The following is a 19,378-nucleotide window of genomic DNA, read 5'->3' as shown; positions in this document are numbered from 1 at the left end:
AGGAGGCCAGGCCCAGGGAAGGAGCTTCCAAGACAGGAAACCCGTGAGTGTTGGCTGCTGGAGGTTGAGGACAGGGAGCCAGAGGGGCAAGGCCAAGATGGGGGAGCCAGAGAGTCAGGAACCAGGGTTTGTCTCAGGAGACTTCCATGCCAAGCAGGAAAAGCCCAGGGGCATTGGATCTGTCCTAGCAAGGATGCTGCTGGCTCCTTCCTCCAGCTCAGACCCAGCACTACCCTCAGAAAGAATCCAAGGGCTGGGGGTGCAGACAAGGAAACAGTTCATCCAGCAAACAACATTTATTGAGCACCTACTGTATGCTAAGCATCATGCTGAGCATTGGGTCCCTGCCCTCAGTGAGCTCCTAGTCTGATGGAGGATGGCAATAATGAAATAAACACTTACATATCTGGATCATTACAACCAGGCAGGAGAGCTCAGAAGAACATAAAGAGGGCCAGGGGACAAGGAAGGTGTCACTAAGGAGACAAAAAGCTCCTGGAATGGTCAGGGACCAATAGAGGCTGAGGACCAGGGGAGCCTTGACGCAGCTTGAGGTGAAGAGAAGGTTTCTTAGCTGAGGTCTTTGGGCCTCAGTGCAGAAGGGCTGTTTCTGGCTCTGACTTTGAACAAGCCCCCTTCACTTCTCTGAGCCTCTGTTTCCTTACCTGTAAAATAACGTTAATACTACTAGCCCTCCCTATGCCCCCAGAGGTATGGAGCATGGAAAAGTTAGGGCATAATTTTCATAAAGTACAAAAGAGTATTACAATCCAAGAGAAGAATGGGCAGGAGACACAAACAGGCACTTCACAGAAAAGGAAACACATCATCAAAAAACATAGAAGAGGTATTCGACCCCAGCTTGACAATGCCTCTCCAACGTTGAACAACAGCATGGCTGTTGCTCCAGCACTTCTGCGCATGTGCACGTGAAGTGCACAACGCTGAGCTGCACTGTTTACAAGCGCGAACAGCTGGAACCACCCAAATGCCCATCCATGAGAGAGTGGATGAATACACTGTGCTATATTCACACATTGGAATGTTAACACACAGCCAGAATGCACTATACCGACATGCAAAGTGGATAAATCTTAGCAGTATATCAAGTGCAAAGAAATCCCAAAAAATTATACACAGCAAGATGCCCTTTTTATAAAGTTTTAAATAACTAAATGAAAATATATACTTTGAAGGAATACACAGATGCAATAAAACTATATAAAAAGGAAAGCAAGGGAATGCTGAACACAGGAGGTGATGGTTATCGTGGGTGGCGGGATAGCAGCAGGAGAATGAGTGATGGGAGAACTATATAATGAGATACAGAACATTGTAAAGGCCCTAGTTGTTTTGTTTTTTGATGGGAATCAATTAACTATCTGGTGAGAATGTGTCATGAACAAAAGGTTACAAATAATCCAATTCTGTGCACTTGAGGCCTAATTATACAGGAAAGGGGACAATCTTGGGTCAATTTTATTTGACTTTGGAATGGAGTTAGGAGCCAGACTCCCCCTAAGACAGCTCCTGTCCGGAGCTCATTGCTTCTTGGAGTCCTCTCACTCCTCATCTTTCTCCCTCTTAAGTGCCTGAGGCCCATCATTGGCCTTGACTGTGACCATCACAATCTTCCTATCTTCATTTCCACAAGGGATTCTACAGCCCTGATATTGCTGGGTCACCACAACTCACTGGGTAGATGGGTTATTGTTTTCATTCCCCTTTCATAGGTGAGGAGGCTGAGGCCCAAAGGAAAAGAGCAACATGCTGAGGGTCACCTGTCACATCTGTGAGGGTGCCTGCATTGGGCCTGGCTTGGTGTTGCTCTCCGCCCTGGCACCCAGTGCTTCCAGACCCCTTCTAGATGAATATTCTGAGGGTTAAAAACACCCAGGCCCTCTCTGTGCCTGGAAGATGACTTTGTCTCATCTGAATCAGGAGGGGCTGGTGGGGGGAGCACTCATGAAGTACCGTAAGCAGCCAAGCCAATCTCCGATTGGGTGGGCTTCCCATTGGGTGGAGGCCCAGCGTAGGTCCTTAAACACCCTCCCTCCCCACCAAGGGGATTCCTGGTCCAAAGGCCCCAACTAGCCCACCTCAAGGCCAAGCTGCAGGGCGCTGGGAGCCTGTGACCTGAGTCTCTGCTCCTCTCCATCAGCTTCCCCATCTGTGATTTGGGAATAAAAAACTCTATCCTCTATCCCAGAAGTGAGGTGAAGACAGAAAATGACCAGGTGTGACAGAGCTTGGAAAATTACAAATTTCAGATGGCAGGGGCCATCATTATTATTGGAAGGGAGCAGTGACTTCCAGGATGAGGGTCCCCTCCACCATACCAAAACAACCTAGAAGAGACAAGAGTCTGATTTCAAATAGAGTCAGAGAGAGGCACCCTTGGGGAAACTTAAACCCACTCCATACTTTTCAGATGAGGCAGCTGAGGCCCAGGGAAGTGCAGGGATTTACCCAAGGTCACACAGCAAGGAAAGGACAGAGAGGCAATAGGCCAGACAGAGCTCTCTTCCTTGTTATCAATTTCCCATTGAAGAGTGAACGATACCCTGGCCCCTTTGAGACAGAGAGGAGATAAGGTTGAGTTGAGGGACTTATTGGAGGCTGGTCTCAACTCAAAGAGGAAGAGCTTTCTCCCTACAGTTATTTCCCACAACCCAAGGGAAGCAGCAAGCAGGGCCCTGGGGTTCTCGCTGAGTCCTCCATGTCTCATGTGGTAGTCAGGCAATCCCTGAGTGTCTACCTTCCTGCCCTGCGCCCAGCCCTGCCTGTTCATCTGGACCAGGGCCTCCTGCTCCCAGGGCCTCCTAGCTAATGGGGCCCAGCCACAGTCCTCTTGGGCTAAGGGTAACATGAGTGTCCGCTGTTCCTGGGGAGGCTGATCCCAGACCCAGGGAGGAGGAGGATATTGCTGGGGGCTCATCAGGGATCTGGAACCAGGACAGGCTGTCTGGAGGAGCATGGTGTTTGAAGCTCCTGAAATCTGAATTTGAGTCATACCAGGAGCTGCCATTTCCTGACTTTGACACTGGTCAAAGTTCTTCATGACCCACAGAGAAGGGGCAATAAGATCTACCTCCAAGGGTGGTGTGAAGCGGTAGAAGCCACCCACACATTGCCTGACAGGAGGGCGGATGGGAGTCAGGTAGGAGTGTAGGTTTGGCAGTGGTAAATCGAGGGCTTTCCCGTCAAGGCGCCTTCTGTGTGTGAAGTCGAAAGAAGGGCAGTGCACTTTGCGAAGGGAATAGGTTTGAAACGGCTCCTGAAGGTACTAGTTAACGACTAGAAGGAAGTAAAGGAAGTGAAGTCTTCCCAACTCTCCGGGTTTGTTTTTTTTTTTCTTGTGGCGGGTGCAGCTTTAGTCGTCCAAGACTCCACGTGGGGTGGGCGAATCCGGCCGGTAGACGGCGCTAGAGCCGCGTACCCCAGAGAGCTGGAGAAGGAGGGGGCGGGGTACAAGGCGCGCGGCTGGAAACGTGGGGGCGTGGTCACAAAGGGTGGGGGCGTGGTCACAAAGGGTGGGGGGGCCCCTGGAGCGGCTTGGGGAGGGTGGGTGGACAGTCAGAGCTGGACTGGCCGCAGAGGTGGGAGGGGCGGGGCGTTTGGGGGCGCCAGGGGCTGGACCCGGTTGCAGTTACAACGGGATTCCCCGCGAAGGACCTGGTAGGCGGCGTGGCCTGGGCGGGGTGAAGGGGCGGGACAGGGAGCTGCAAGCGCCCGGGTTGGTCTGCGGCGCGCACCGCTCCCCCTGGAGGCGAGTCTCTCGGCTGGGAGAGTGTTTCTGCGTGTACCTGAGTGTCGGTGTTGTGTACGAGAGTTTTTGGGTCCGAGGTTGCCATGTTGGGGTCCCTTGGGCAGGAGGCGTTTCCGCCCGAATGCAGAGGGTGCGCCAACCCGACTGTACGCCTGCGGAGCCGACCACACTCAGAGTCTGCGTGTTGCCTCGAGTGCTGGGGGGATGGGGGGCAGCTCTGCCCGCTGAGCTCCCGAGGGGCTCATCTGGAGGGTCGCTTCAGTCAGCCTGTGCTCAAGCAGTCTTATTTCTCCTTCCGCTCCTCCGCGATTCCCTCCCCTCCCCCTCACTCCCGATTCCCAGACTAGAGCGCGCCGGGAGCCCACCCCCTCTTTTGGGCGCGAGGCCCCGCCCCCCACCCCCTTTACTCCGCCACAAAGTTTATTTGCAACAAAAGGGAGCGAGGAGCAGGCAGCCTAGAGGGAGGAAGCGGGAGCCGGAGCGGGAGCGCGAGGGGAGGCAGGCAGGCCGGCTGGCGGGCGGGCGCAGAGCCGAGGAACGGAGCGCTGGGATCCAGCCAGTACCGGGTCGGGCCGCGATGCTCCGGGTCGCACCGGGAGAGGCGGGGGCTGGGCCCGGGAGTCGACTCTGAGGCGGGAGGGGTCGCGCGGGATGGAGCCGATGCGGCCCGCGGGCGCAGAAACTTGAGCCGCAGCAGATAAACCTGTGCTCCGGCCCCTGCACCCTTTCCCCGCTAACCGCCTCGCACTGCGGGTGCGGGACCCAGGCCTTCGGACCCCGGCCGCTGCGCTCCTTTGGGGCGGGGGCGCAGGGGGGGTTGGCCGCGGCTCCCCGAGGCCAGCCCCCCCAGAGTGAGTGCCGCCACCATGGCGGACGGGGAGCCCCGGCCCCAGCTTTATCGCAGCGTCTCGTTCAAGCTGCTAGAGCGCTGGAGCGGCGGGCCAGGGCCGAGGGAGGAGGCAACGGACACCTTCGGGCTGCGGCGCCGCGCCTCGTGCCGGCCGGTCTCGGACGTCCCGGGCCAGCCCTCCCGGCGCGTGTCCAAGCTGGCGTCTGGGCCCCCGGCCGCCCCCGCGCAGCCGCGCCCGCTCCGTAGCCTCTCGCCGTCGGTGCGCCAGCTCTCCAGGCGCTTCGACGCGCAGCATCTGGACGACAACGCCACTGGGGCCCGAGACGGGGGCGTTTCCCCCGGGGCCGCGGAAGAAGCGGCGGAGGGAGCCGCGCGCGGGGCCTGGCCCAGCGTCACCGAGATGCGCAAGCTCTTCGGTGGCCCTGGATCCAGGCGGCCCAGTGCCGACTCTGAGGCTTCGGGGACGCCCAGCCCCGACGGTGCCGCGTGGGAGCCCACGACCCGGGAACCCCGGCAGCCACCGACGCCACCTCCTCGGACGTGCTTCCCCCTGGCGGGCCTGCGTTCGGCGCGGCCGCTGCCGGGCCCAGGGACCGAGGGGAGGAGGCGGCGGCAGCAGCAACAGGAGCGAGCGCAGCGTCCGGCGGATGGTTTACATTCTTGGCATAGCTTCTCCCAACCGCAGGCCTGGGCCCGGGCCTCCCGCTCCTCCTCCTCCTCCATCGTTTCCTCCTATCCTGTCAGCAGCAGTCGGACTGCCAGCTCCAGCGAGGAGGAAGAGGAGGGCCCGCCGCCGCCGCAGCCCGGGGCGCAGAGTCCGGCCTACCACGGCGGCCACTCCTCAGGTAGTGACGAGGACCAAGACGGTGAGGGCGGCCACTGCTGGGGAGGGAAGCCGGGGCCCAGGCCTAGAAGCTCCCTCTTGGATAAGGACTGTAGGCCGGACAGTTATGGGTTAAATCTGGGCAGCATGGACTCGGCAAGGGGAGCCAGGAGCCCCGATCCCCCAACATCTCCAAGAGCCCCTAGCGAGGAAGGACCCCAGGAGTGGGGTACTGGCTCTCCTCCTTGTGTACCAGGTCCCCAAGAAGGACTTCGGCCCTTGTCAGACACTGGGGGGGGAACTTTCCGCGTGGCCAAGGTGAGCTTTCCCACGTATCTGGCCAGCCCAGCAGGCTCCCGTGGTAGCAGCCGTTATTCCAGCACAGAGACTCTCAAAGATGAGGACCTGTGGGCTAGCCGGGGCTCTGGGAGCTGGGGCGTGTATCGCTCCCCTAGCTTTGGAGCTGGGGAAGGCCTTCTAAGGCCCCAGGCTCGAACCCGCGCCAAGGGACCTGTGGGCACCACGAGAGCGTTGAGGGACGGAGGATTGGAGCTGGACAAGAGCCGGCAACGGAAGTCCCTGTCGAATCCAGATATTGCCTCAGAGACCCTGACACTACTCAGTTTCCTGCGTTCAGACCTTTCAGAGCTGAGGGTCCGAAAACCTGGTGGGCGACATGAGGACCTTGGGAGCGGCCCCTTAGATGGCAGAGATTCACCATCAGCAGGTGGCTCTGTGGGGCAACTTGAGCCCATGCCCTCCCCAGCCCCAGCATCACCTGGCACTCGCCCCACACTGAAGGACTTGACGGCCACCCTTCGAAGGGCAAAGTCATTTACCTGCTCTGAGAAGCCCATGGCCCGCTGCCTACTCCGCACCAGTGCCCTGAAGCCCAGCTCATCTGAACTCCTGCTGGCAGGCCCAGGTGCCGAGGAGGATCCACTGCCCCTCGTCGTCCAGGATCAGTATGTTCAAGAGGCCCGTCAGGTTTTTGAGAAGATCCAGCGCATGGGTGCCCAGCAGGATGATGGAAGTGATGTCCTCCCTGGAAGTCCTGACTGGGCAGGAGACGTAATCCGAGGGCAGCGGTCCCAGGAAGAGCTCTCCGGCCCTGAGTCTAGTCTGACAGATGAGGGTATTGGGGCAGACCCTGAGCCTCCTGTTTCAGCATTTTGCAGCCTGGGTACCGCAGGGGTGTGGCGACCCCTTTCCTCATCCTCAGCCCAGACCAACCACCATGGCCCTGGGGCTGAAGACAGTCTGGGAGGGTGGGCCCTGGTGTCCTCTGATACCCCTCCCACACCAGGTGCCCTCCGCCGGAGACGCAAAGTCCCGCCTTCAGGCCCTGGTGGGACTGAACTGAGCAATGGGGAGGCAGGTGAGGCCTACCGATCTCTGAGTGACCCAATTCCACAGCGCCACCGGGCTGCCACCTCTGAGGAGCCCTCTGGGTTCTCCGTGGATAGCAACCTCCTGGGCTCGCTGAGCCCCAAGACAGGGCTTCCAGCAGCCCCAGCTGTGGACGAGGGCTTGACCAGCGGCCACAGTGACTGGTCTGTGGGCAGTGAAGAGAGCAAGGGATACCAAGAGGTCATTCAGAGCATTGTTCAGGGGCCTGGTGCCTTAGGGTGTGTGGTGGATGACAGGGTTGCTGGCAAAACCCTCAAGAAGAAATCTCTGAGTGACCCCAGCCGCCGTGGGGAGCTGGCTGGGCCTGGATTCGAGGGCCCTGGAGGGGAGCCCATCAGAGAGGTCGAGCCCATGCTGCCTCCGTCCAGCAGTGAGCCCATCCTCACAGAGCGGCGGGCAGAACCAGAAGAGCCCAGTCCTGCCAGGGGCCGGGCACAGTCTGAGAGGGCCCTACCTGAGGCCCCGCCTGCTTCCTCCACTGCCCACCGTGACTTCCACTTTGACCCAAAACTGGCTGACGTTCTGTCCCCACGGCTCATCCGCCGTGGTTCCAAGAAGCGCCCAGCTCGGAGCAGTCATCAGGAGCTACCGAGAGAGGAGGGCAATCAGGACCAGGCTGGCAGCCTGTCTCGGGCCCGACCCTCCTCCAAACACGTTCGTCATGCCAGTGTGCCGTCCACCTTCACGCCTATCATGGTGCCTGAGCCACTGACTTCCGTTGGCCCCCCTGTGGCTGTACCAGAGCCCATGGGCTTCCCTGCCCAAGCCCACCCCACGTTGCAGGCACCATCTCTTGAGGACGTCACTAAGCAGTACATGCTGACCCTCCACTCCAGTGAGGTCCCTGCCCCAGCGCCAGTGGATATGCCCTGCTTGACTCCGATTGCACCGCCCTCTGCTGAGGCCAAGCCCCCTGAGGCAGTCCGGGCTCCAGATGAGCCTGCTCCAGCCAGCAAGTGCTGCAGCAAGCCACAAGTGGTGAGTCTTTGTGGGGGGCCTTTGGGGTGGGGCTGAAGGAGGGCCAGGGACAGTGACTTATGCAGGAGTCTCTTGAGTGTGCTCATTGGGCAGGTGCTCAGGTCTGAGGGAGATTCTCTGGTTCTGGAAGTTCCCCGGGCAGTTTTAAGAGTGTTAATGACACAAGGCTCCTGTCTTCTCAGGCCCCAGAGGCTTCAGGCTTCTGCTGGTACTAATGTCAGAGGTTCTTATCTACTCTAAGGTATTCTGGGTGATAATTACAAAGGGTTCTAATCAGGTCCTTTAGATGTTTTTCAGGGACTGGTTTTAAAGATTCCTATCTGGTTCTTTGTTATCAATACATAAGGAGATGTGAGGGTGACGGAAGTTTCTCAAGAGCCTTGCTGCCTTATTGGCCAAACCCCTTGTAGGATGTTTGGGCTCAGGGGCCCACAGTTGACATGGGTTTGCCATTTACTCACGTGGCTTTCCTGTGTCAGATCAAAATCTGGGTCTGAACCTGGGCCTGGGAGAATTGGAGAGGTACAAGGCATTACTTTATGGAGTAGTGGAGAGGGCTCCATAAAGTACATTGGCAGCCCTGGCTTTTCTATGTGACTCAACCTCCCCATCTGTAAAATCAGGAGGGTTGTGGACAAGGTGGTGCCTATATCTCCTTCCAGCTGTGCTGCGCAGATTTGTGGGGAGTCCGTGGGTTGGAATTGGGACACTCTTTGGGCCTGAAGTCTGTTAAAGCCTCCTCCAGTTAGAACGGGTACCTCTAAGGGAGGGCAGGGTCAGGGAGCAGCTGCTGAAGTTCAGCAGAGAGGGGCCTTGAGAGAGGCTGGGAGTGGTTCTGGCCCCCACAGGCAGGGCTGCCTCTCTGGGTCAGGATGGGGGCACCCCCTTCCTGGTGACTCTGAGATGCTTCCTCCTTCCCCTGTCAGACCCCAGGCCCCGGGGGACTCGCTCTCCCTGAGGCCTCCACTTCTTCCTTCTGGCTTCAGCTGTCCCTGGAGTTTGGGCTGTGGGTTCAGATGGGTTCTAGGCAGTGTGGTGCTGTGGCATCCCAGCTGGAAGCTAGATTTGAGGCTCTGGGTTTTGGGCTTAGAATGGAGATGGCCTGGGGTTATTTCAGCCATGGCCTGTGCTCCCACTGTGTTCCCTGCCAGAGTGAGGAGCCTGGAAACCCTAAACCCTGGACTACTTTGGTTACTGCCGGTTCTCAGTGCTCTCACGGCCCCTCTAAACTCTCTCTCTCTTTGTTTCTCTCTGCTGTCTCTAGTTCCCCGGTCCTGGCTCTGGTGTCTCTCACAGAGGCTGCAGAGTCAGTAGGCAGGGAGTGGGGAGAGGGGACATTTTGGACCTGTCGTTCTTTCTGAGAGCCTGGTAGGGCAGCTCAGGTGCCCCTAACTCCAGTGCCAGTTGTCTTTGGAACGTGGGGGTGGGGGAGGGTGACAGCAAGGGCAGCTCCTGCCAGGGGCCCCATCCTCAGGTGCTTTTCCCATATAATTATCTCCTCTGGGAGAGAGCAGGGGTGAACCAAGGGACTCGGGGAGACTGGGGGGAGGGGGACTGTTCCTTACTAAGAAGAGGCATTGAGACCCAGAGAGGAGGTGGGACTTTTTGCAGAATTGGCTCCTGGTCTACTCTCATCACATCGGCTCCCTGTCCCACGTGATCCTCAGGGATCACGTGGGACAGGGATCTCAGCCCCCCACCCCAGCTGCCCCTAGGGAGTGTGAGGTGGGACATATCTGCCCATAACACAGGTTTCTCCCTGCCCTCAGTGGAGGCTCTCTCCAGCCTCCAAGCCTTTGCTCACTCCAGTCCTCCTATCTCTCCAGGCCCAGCTCGCTATCCCCTCTTACCCCTTAGGGGAGAGAACTGGTGAGTCTGTCATTGAAAGAGCAGGGTTTGAGCCCTGGCTCCAGATCCTTGTGTGGCCTAGGATCAGTCACATCCCTGCTTTATGCCTCACCTTCCCCTTCTGTAAAATGGGGTTAATGGTCTCTGCCTGGCAGGCTTGTGTACTGTGAGTGGATGGTGTGATCATGCTCTCCCTGGGGACAGGAGAGGGAAAAAAACAGGGTCCACTGCCTCAGCTGCTTCTCAGTGAGCAGCCTTGGCCCCTCCTCCCTGCCCCCTACTGATTTCTGAGCACAGGGCTGGGCATTCTGGGCCTCAGTATAACCTGGTGGACTTCAGTCAGCTCAGAAGAGATTCACCATCCCCTAATTCCCCACCCACTCATAAAGCCTGGAAGTTCTTCCTTCTGCTAGCCTGAATCCCTCCTGCTGTCCCTTTCTTTCTGGCTCCAGGAGGATGGGGAGCAGCTGTCCAGCTCTCCTTCTGGCCTTCACGGAGGAGACAATGTTCCCTTGTTTCGGGCCCAGGGCTCCAGTCACGCTCCCTGGCCTGTGGGAGATGGTGTGGTGTGGGCTCCAGAATAAGAAGGGAAGAGTCTGTCACGCTTTGCTGATGAGGCAGAAACCAGTGTGAGCCCAGCCAGGGGGCTGGCAGGAGAAGCCCCGGGGACAGAGGGGGTCCCTGACCCACCCCTGGGCTGCAGGAAGTCCCTCAAAGTCAGGTCTGTCCCACCCCAAAATCTGTATTTGCCCTCTGTGTGGTGCTGCCTCTCTGTTGGGAGCAGGAAGCCTGGTTCCAGACCTGGCTTAGCCTCTGACTTGCCCTGAGACCTGGACAGAGTCATCTTGGGCCTCGGTTTTCCCATCTGTACAGTGGGTGGTCTTTGCCTGGTCATTGAAGCTCTGTAGGAGAGACTCAGCCTGCAGGGTGGTCAAGGGAAACAGGAGGAGTCGGGGTGTGGCTGGAAGGGAGAGAAAGGCAGCTCTATGCATCAGCTGTAAGAATCTAAGAGCCCAGGGAGTGAGGGATAACTCATGGTCGCTTTCCGTGAATGGATGTGCCAGGGGGAGGAGGCCCAGTTGTGGAGCCTCCCTGCCCTGCTCCCTCCCACAGCCCTTGTCATTTCCACTTAGGCCCATGGTCGCCTGGATGATCAGCGACTCTTCATCCCAAGGCTTCCCATCCTGCCCTAAAGTACAGTCTCATGATCTAACCTTCTGCCCTCAGGTACCTGATACCTGTTTGACAGAAGTGACAACTCTAGTCCAGAAATAGGAAGTGACTTATGTCTTAGAATCAGATGGATGGACTCAGAGAACTTTAGCATATTGAAATAGCAGTAAGAGTGGCTAACATTTATTAAGTGCTTACTATATGCCAGACATTCTGAATGTTTCATTCTTCAAAAATGAAAGCTGTGAGAATCTCACAAGGCTGAATTCTTAGAACTGCAGACTCAGATTCTCAGATTCAGTCAGAATTGCAGACTGAATCCTAGAATGTCATTGTCTTAGAGGCGAAGAGGCCCGAAGGGTCCCTGTTTCTTGGTGGAATTGGCCTACCATCTGAGTAATGGGGCAGGGGCAGGGGGCATTGGGGGCATCACCTGCACACCCCTGTCTGAACACTTTCATGGTAGTTATTTAATTCACTGGAGCCCATGTTTGCGGTGGGAAGAACTTCAAGACTCAGAAAGGAGAATGCCGACTTTAAGGTCCCATAGTATGGCAGGGCACAGCCAGGTCCATGCACCACCCTGACCTTGCCCCCGCCCCCTGCCCCCAGCAGACATGGCTCCCATCCCCAGCTTGCCCAGCCAGCTCCCTGCCTTGCAGAGGAACGCCGGGCTGCATCTCTGTTTGTCACCTTTCTTCACTCTGTCTCCTTGGCAGGGAACCCACAGGGGTGGGGATTCTCTCCTTTCCCTCTTTGGCTCTTTGCTATGATTTTTCCATGGAAACTGGTTCTGGGAGAGGAGGCGACTAGGACATTTAGAATTCTGAGTGGTACCAAATACCTATAATTAAATGTCTTGTCACCCAGCAGGAGGAGGGCGGGAGGGGGAGGACAGGCACAGGGCTGTCCCTTTTCTCTGTTTATTCCCTGCCCCCACCCTCTCCTTCCTAAGCGCCCTGGGCTATTGGGGGACTGTGGCCCAGGAATGGGTCGTCCTCCCTTCACCACAGGGAGGAGTTGGGGGATGGACCAGAGTTGAGTCTGACATTTTCCAGCCCCACATTTCCAGGACCAGCTGGGTTTGGGAGGCTGGGAGGCTGCTGCTAATCCTGTCCCCAGGGGGCTCCTAGTGTAGGAACTTGCCCCTCCTGCTTCCTTCCCGCCCATCTGTGATCTTTCAGGCTACACATGCTGCCCCGCAGTGGGGCGGAGGCATCCCCTGGCTGCCTGGGGAGCCGAAACACTCAGAGAATTCAGGATCTAGTAGCAGCCTGGAAGGGGCTGTAGGATGTTGAGAGAGTGGCCTGGGGGCTGGCAGGAGAGGCTTCCTGAAGGAGCCTCTGTCTGGAGCTTGGCTTTGAAAACTGGGAGAATTTGAATATCCAGAGAAGAGAGGGAGGGGTTCTAGGAGGAGGGCACAGCATGGGCAGAGGCTGGTAGGTGGGAAAGAATATGTTAAGTTGTGTGCCCTAGGAGTTTGTTTCAGAGACTTGGGTGGGCCTTGATAAGGCAATGCATTCATCCATTTAGCAAATACTTACTGAACCCCTAGACACTCAGGCACTCTCCGAGGCCCTGGGATACAACAGCAAGCAAAACAAAGGCCTGACCTCATGGAGCTTCCAGACTGGTGAGGATACCTGTCTGTGAATGGATACATTGTGCTACAGGGAGAGATGGGGGCTGGGGAACAAAAGAAACCAGGATACGGGAGTAGAGAATGACAGGGAGGGGGTACTCTATTAGATTAAGAGATCTGAGAAAGTCTCTCTGAGGAGGTGAGATTGGACCAGAGGCCTGGAGGGAGCAAGACAGGTGGCTATCTGTGAGGTGAAGAGAGGAACAGCAAGTACAAAGGCCTTGAGGTAGAAGTCAAGAGGACTGTGTGGATGGAGTTAAGTAGGAGATGAGGTCAGAATTAAGGGAGGGTGGAAATGGGTTGGGGCCAGATAAGGTAGATTTCATAGACCAATAGGAGGTCTTCCGTGTTTACTTGAGGTGAGATGGGGCAGGCACTGTTGGAAGGTTCTGAGTAGAGCAGTGACCTAATCTGACTTAGGCTTTCACAAGTCTGCTCTGGCTACTCTGTGGGGGTAGATTGCAGAGGCCATGGGGGGTGGATCAGGGAGGCTGATCAGGAGGCCACTGGAATAATCTGGACAAGAGATGATGGTGGCTTGGGCTGGGGCAGAGGCAGTAGGGTGGTGGGTTTCTGCTGCAGCCCAGAGGGCTTTGTGAGGGCCTGGACTCCAGCATTCAAGGTGAACAAAGAGCTACTACAGCTCCTATGCCTGGGCAGTGTGTGATGGGTCACTCAGAGTGAGGAGGGGAGATTGACAAAACCCCCAGGGTAGACTGGAGCTGTACGCTACACTAGCTGCCCCCTGCAGACCTCTGTTGGTGTGACTCAAAGGCTAGGAGGATGGAGGTTCCCAGGGCCCCAGTGAGGCAAGTGACAGTGCCTTATCCCACTGGTGTCTCCTCCACAGCCACTGTGACACCTGTCAGCTCCAGCTTGCATGTTATCTGAGACAGGGAGCTCACACCACCCAAAGGCAGCCCTGTCCCTCCCATCTGGTCCTCTAGCTAGGTGGGCATCCCAGTATATGGATGAAGCAGGCCCAGAGCGGACAGAGGCTTGCCCAAGGCCCTATGTTTCAAGTATGGAATTTGGCCCAAGGTGTCCTAAGTCCTAGGCCATACATTGGCCCCGCAGAGTTCCCACTGAGCAGAGTTGGCAGGGATGCTGGTAATAGGGCGGGGGAAGGGGGAGCCTATGTTTCCCAGAAAGGCTCACAGCTCTGGCGTACTTATTGGGAAATGTGCCCAGGCAGCCTGGCGCCTTGCTGGCAGGCCCTGAAATGAGGGCCCTGGGTCCCTTGGGAAGCAGGAGCTTATTAGAGACATGCCCCCCCCATGGGAGTTGATCCTTCATGCAACCCCCCCCCGCCATTCCCCACCCCCAGGCCTCTGAGGCATTCCAGGGGTGGACAGAGGCAGAGGAAGACTGCCAGGCTGCCACGCTCTGAGCTGTGAGTGGGCCCCAGCCCATGACATGCAGGGGCCTAGGGCCCCAGCCAGGATATCTGAGCCCCCCTCCAGTAGCTATGGGGCTCACAAGGGATGACTTGGTATGACACATGGAGGTCTGCACTAGGGGTCAGGAGACGTGGGTTCCAGCCTTAGCCTCTCCATTTTCCTGCTGTGTGGCCTTAAGTAAGACCCTTCCCCTCTCAGAGCCATGGATTCCTCCGTGTTCTTGGGCAACAGGAAAAACCTCCTCTCCTGCTGGGAGAGGCAACAGCTGTCCTTAGTAGGATCCCAACTTGTAGACTGAAGTGCCGGTGGGGGTCTCACAGCCCTCTTAGGCCGCTGAGGAGACTGAGGCTCAGAGTGGGGCTGGGACTCACCCAGGCCTGGCCCCCAGGGCCCTTTTCCCTACGACCAGCTGCTGCTCTGCACCCCTCCACACACATAGAGGGGGGCCTCTCCCCACACTTGTGAGCTGTGGGGCTCACTCTGGAACCTGTGCAGAGAAGTGTTGATGCTGCCGCTGCTGGGATGTTAACACTTCCTCTGGGGCTTGGAGAAGTCACGGGGCTCTGAGACACTCCCTGGGCAGGAAGAGAGGGAGAGGGGAGCCTCCAGAGGTACCTGAGGTGGGAGGCACACGAGCTAATACCAGGGTCTAGGCTGGCAGATAGGTGGTGTATTAGTTTCGTATTGCTGCTGTAGCAAATTACTAATGCTTAGTGACTTAATACAAATGTTATCTTACAGTGCTGGAGGTCAGAAAAAATGGGTTTCACTGGGATAAAATTAAGATGTTAGCAGGGCTGCATTCCTTCTGGAGGTTTTAGGGAAAAACCTGTTCCCTTGCCTTTTCCAGGTCTGGTGGCTGCTGGTTCTTCTTGGCCCCTGGCCCCTTCCTCCATTCTCAAAGCCGGCAGTATAAAATCTTCAGATCTCTCTCTCACTCTAAACCAAACCTCCTGCCTCCCTTTTATAAGGACCCTTGTGATTACTCTAGGCCCACTTGAATCATCCAGGATAATCTTCCCATCTCAAAATCTTTACTCACATCTGCAAAGTCCTTTTTGCCATGTAGGATAACATATTCACAGGTTTATTAGGATGTGGACGTCTTTGGGGGCCATTATTCTGCCTGTGACAGGTGAGCAGAGGGGTCAGGCTGTCGGCTCCTGGAAGCCAGAGCCCAGGGTAGATGCTGGCACAGGGTAGAGCTGGTGGACGCAGGCCCACTGCTTTTATCCTGCATTCATTTCTTTCCCTGATCATTTGTCAGTTTTTCATTCATTCAGCAATTGTTGAGCCCCTTGATGGGCAATAGGGACACACAGGGAAAGCTTGGACATCATCCCTGCTTGTCAGGAGTTCTCAGCAAGGGTCTTAGCCCTCTGATGTGGGTGGGGTCCAGAGGGTGGCCGAGCCCTGCTCTGGTGGGAGAGGGAGAGAAGAGCCAATGGGTCCCCTGTGGATGGGCTTGGCTTCTAGGGTGGCTGGCTAAAAATTGGGATAAAGCAGCTCCCAAGAAGAGCAGTTGGCAGGAGAGTTTAGAGCCAGGGCAAAGAGAGAAGAGGGGGATCTAGGGTGGGGGTGGGAATCACATCTCTGCTGGGCTGGCCCGGGCTGACTTGGGGCGGATGGCGAGGAGCTCCCTATTCCCATGTGCTGGGAGCTCCATGTTGGGGATCGGCGACCCTGGTGCTGGGTTGGACCAGAGGGCCTGTCAGGTCCCTTCATGCCCTGAGGGGCCGAGGTGCTGCCCAGGAAGTGGCACCTGAAGGATGGCTCCTGGAGGGTAAGGAGCATGGTCCGCATCCCTTCTCTTCTCAGGCTGGCTTTGGGACCCAGGGCAACCATTTACAGACCCCTCTGAATCCATAAAATGGGTGCATTACCCCTTGACTCCGCCAAGGATTACTGTCAAGATTAAATGAAATAATGCCAAGAGGGTTTCCTCAAGAAATGTTAGTTCCTCCCCCATGACTAAGATGCTAAGATGTTAGGATTCTAAGATTCTAAGAGAAATTGATTCCAAGTTGCTCATATTCTCGTTATCTCTTTCCAGCCATGAAGCAGGACAAAGCTCTGGACAGGAGGGCTGGTGGGGTTCTGGCTACATCTGTAGGGTTGGTGGCCCAGCAGCCTGGGCCTTTGGAGTTGGGCGGAGGGAGAGGGACTGGGCAGTGAAGTGGAGCCAAATGCCCACTGACCTGTTCCTCTCTCCAGCTCCCCCTCCCATTTTGTTACCACCAGCCCCAGCCTGCGAGCAGAGCAGAGTCAAAGCCCCAGACCCATTGGAACCAGCCTGTGAAGTGGGTCTCAGTCCCCTCTGCTTCCCATTCTGGGCTGAGACCTCCTCTAAGGCAGGGAGTCTGAGGTCTGTGTGCCCTGGGCTTTGGGGTCAGACTGATAAGGGTTGACATCTCAGACCTGACTCTGGCTCACAGCTGGGTGGTATCTGACAAGTCATTGCACCTCAGCTCTGAGCCTCAGTTTCCTGCTCTGCAAAGTGAGGATGCTAAGGAGTTACTGTGAGGGCCAAAGAGAATACTTCTGGAACCCTCAGCCCATGACCCCAGGTCTGGAAGCTCTCAGAATTGTGGCCACTTTAAAATGTGTGCTTTTGAGATTGCCAGTTCAGAGTGTAGAATCTCGTGGTTTCAAGATGAAGGAGTCTGAGTTTTTTTCCAGAAGGCTTCCTCTTAACTTGATTTTGTTCGTTCATTTGAGATTATTACTTCTTGGTTCTGAGATTCTGGGGCTGGGGAGAGGCGGGGCAGGTCCTGGGCCAATGGGAGGGCAGTTGGGGGACTGTGATGGTGGGGGCCAGGCTGAGGGAGCAAGCACCAGGTTGGTGTCTGTTTCCTGTTTATTGGTTCCCAGGGGGTGAGCAGGCCCTGCTCCCGAGCAGCATGGAGCAGGAGGGAGGGAGGACTGGGGTCCTGGCTGCCAGCCAGCCCCATAGCCTGGCCTCCTGGGACTGCTGAGACCCCCTCCCCCAAGCCCCCTTGGACAAACATCCAGTCCTTTCCCAGGACAGGGCATTGGAGGTCAAGGAGCAGATGTGAAGAGAAGGGGCAGAAGGATGGGAAGAGACCCCCCTCCCCCCCAAAAATCCTACTGGCTCCATCTTTCTTGGCTGCCTGTGTCACTGAGGTCTTGCTCCTGGTTCCTCACTGTCCCCCTCTGTCTCTCCTTGTCTCCCTGGCGTGGGTCCTGGTGGTGAGACGTCCAACTTCTTGGCAGGCCAGGAGGCAGGAGAAGGAAGAAGAGGGGCAGAGCCTTGAATGCCGGGATGGTCCACCCGAAAAGACCCTTAGAAACCAGCATGTCTTCTAACCACCCCTCACCCCTTCATTATTCAGAGGGGAAATGAAGGCCCAGCGAGGGAAGAGGTCTTGCCCAAGGCCACGCAGTAGTGGACCAGGCCCAGCAATCTGCCCGTGCACCTCAGAGCCAGGTTTAAGGGGCCACTGGGAGTTCTTGAGAGGGGAGGGGACGTGGGTCACTTGGCATTTTAGAGAATTGGGCTGAGCCAGCCAGGAAGGAGAAGCCTCGATGTATGTCTGGGGCCAAGAGGACAGGGAGGTCTCTTGTTGGACCAGAGCACACGGGAAGGGGCTGTGTGTACAGGAGCCAGGTTAAACTGGCTCAAGTCCTAGTTAAACTGCCGAGGCTTTGTCCTGTGGGCGGTGCGGAGCCATGGACGATAAGGAGCTGAGGAGGAGCAGTGCGTGGTGGGCACATGAAAAAGCATTCTCTGGTCATGGGGGATGATTGGACTGGAGGGAGCAGGGAGAGAAGAAGCCTGAGCTTAGGGGAGCCAGGTGATGGAGGGATGGAGAGAAAAGAACTTCCTAGGGAGATAATTTGGAGGTAAAATTTAGGCTCAGAGGCCCTATTCAAAATGGGGGTAGGGGGAGTAGGGCTTACCTCTCTTATTGGAGTTAGAGAATGAGGCAGTGGACAAGATGCAGGGTCATCTGAGTCATCCCCCTGCCTCAGGGCAGGACTTTCCTCTGCATTTCTGGAAGGATGAGGGACCTCTGAGCCAGCTCAGGACCCTGCCTCTGTGCCCCATATGCTTTTTGTCTAACTTCCATTCCTCCTGCTCCAGTGGAAGTGCCCTGCTTCTCAGTGGGGTCAGGGGTCACCAGAGAACAGCAGAGCTCCAGGCTGCACCCGCAATCCAGCCCTTCTGGGACCAGCCTGGGTAGGGAGCATGTGGGAGAGAGAAGGAGCAGGCCCATGCTGCCTGGCTGGCTATGACCCAAGGCAAGGCACTTGGCCTCAGTTTCCACATCTGTAAAGTGGGAGTCCCAGATGTGGCAGAGCCCAGGAGAGCCCTGGATTCTGCAGGTTCTCAGGAGTTGGGGGAAGAATAACTGGTAGGTGGACAGGCGGGCAGCCTTGCTAGCAGTGCTCACAGTAGTTTGTAATTGAAGACAAAGTATCCTCGCAATATTTGTACCATAGACCCCAAGACAAGTGCTGTTGTGTGGCCCTGCAATCTTGGAGGCCTTCCTGGAGGAGAGTAGGGCAGAGGCTGTAGCGAGAGGAGTGATTCAGATTTGGGGCCTGCTCCTGAGCTTTGGTTTTCTCGTCAGAGGCCTAAGTACCCTTCTAGCTTCTTGCTGCTTCTGGGCCCTCCTCTCCCCTCCTGCCTGGACCAGAGCTTCCAGGCTTCTCCCCAAGGCCAGCGGGGGCGTTGCCTGGGGCGGGTGAGGAATTTCCGAGGGAACAGCTAAATTCAGCCCCAGCTAAAAATAGTCCTGGGCCTGGCCTGGCCCAGCGGCTGGAAGAGGAGGAGGAGGAGGGCAGGAGGGCAGGGTGAGCCGTTCCTCCGCGTGCCCCACCTCGTCATCTGGACCCTGGGCCTGGGCTGGGAGGGCCTCCTCCCTCCTCCACCTCTTTCCTCTACTCACAGCAGACCTTTCCATCACTGTGGGCGCCTTGCTTTCTTTTCTCCTCTCTCCTCTGTTGTTCACGCTGTCCTTCTCCCTGTCTTGCTCCTTCTGTCTCTTGTCTCCTCTGACCCACTGTATCTTTCAGCCTCCGACAGAGGCAGACGGAGGCCTCTGACCAGAACCAGGCCTCAGGAAGAGGGCCCTATGTAGGGCAGTGTCTCCTCGGCATCCTCGCCTGAGTGTCAGGACCCCTCCCCTACGCAGGACTCACAGCTATTTCAGCTCCTCTCTGCTTGTGGAGGTGGACAGATCTCAAGAAGTCTGGGGTGTGGAGATGTGGGTGTGGCCCCCAGTTTACGCTGTCACCCAGTACTAGGTTCTGGTCAGGTGACGCCACCTGTGCCAAGCCCTCTTGTTCCTGGCACACGGGCAGTGGCCCTGGGGAGTTCCCAGGCTACTCTGAGCTCTTCCCACCACCCGTGCCCAGCCCTTTGTGGGCTCTGCCCTGGGGAATCACAGGCCCGAGCAACCAGGCAGATGAGCAAAGGGTACTTTCCAAGCCAGTACCAATTGAGGGTGGGGGTGGGACC

The 19,378-nt window shown here is 57.0% G+C and overlaps 1 protein-coding gene across 2 annotated transcripts in view; it reads left to right on the top strand.

The window, feature by feature from the left end:
• Window positions 1-3,936: 3,936 nt before the first annotated feature.
• Window positions 3,937-19,378, top strand: part of ARHGEF17 (Rho guanine nucleotide exchange factor 17) — a 57,862-nt gene continuing 42,420 nt past the window's right edge. For both annotated transcript variants that reach the window (XM_061201278.1, XM_061201277.1), the window contains exon 1: window positions 3,937-7,830. In XM_061201278.1, coding sequence (XP_061057261.1) covers window positions 4,636-7,830 — 3,195 coding nt within the window. In that variant the 5' untranslated portion in view covers window positions 3,937-4,635. The remainder of the gene's footprint in view (window positions 7,831-19,378) is intronic.

The sequence above is a fragment of the Eubalaena glacialis genome, chromosome 10, assembly GCF_028564815.1.
Source record: "Eubalaena glacialis isolate mEubGla1 chromosome 10, mEubGla1.1.hap2.+ XY, whole genome shotgun sequence".
NCBI classification, from domain to species: Eukaryota; Metazoa; Chordata; class Mammalia; order Artiodactyla; family Balaenidae; genus Eubalaena; species Eubalaena glacialis.
Note: the sequence above shows the minus strand (reverse complement) of the source record. Positions and strands in the feature narration are given on the sequence as shown.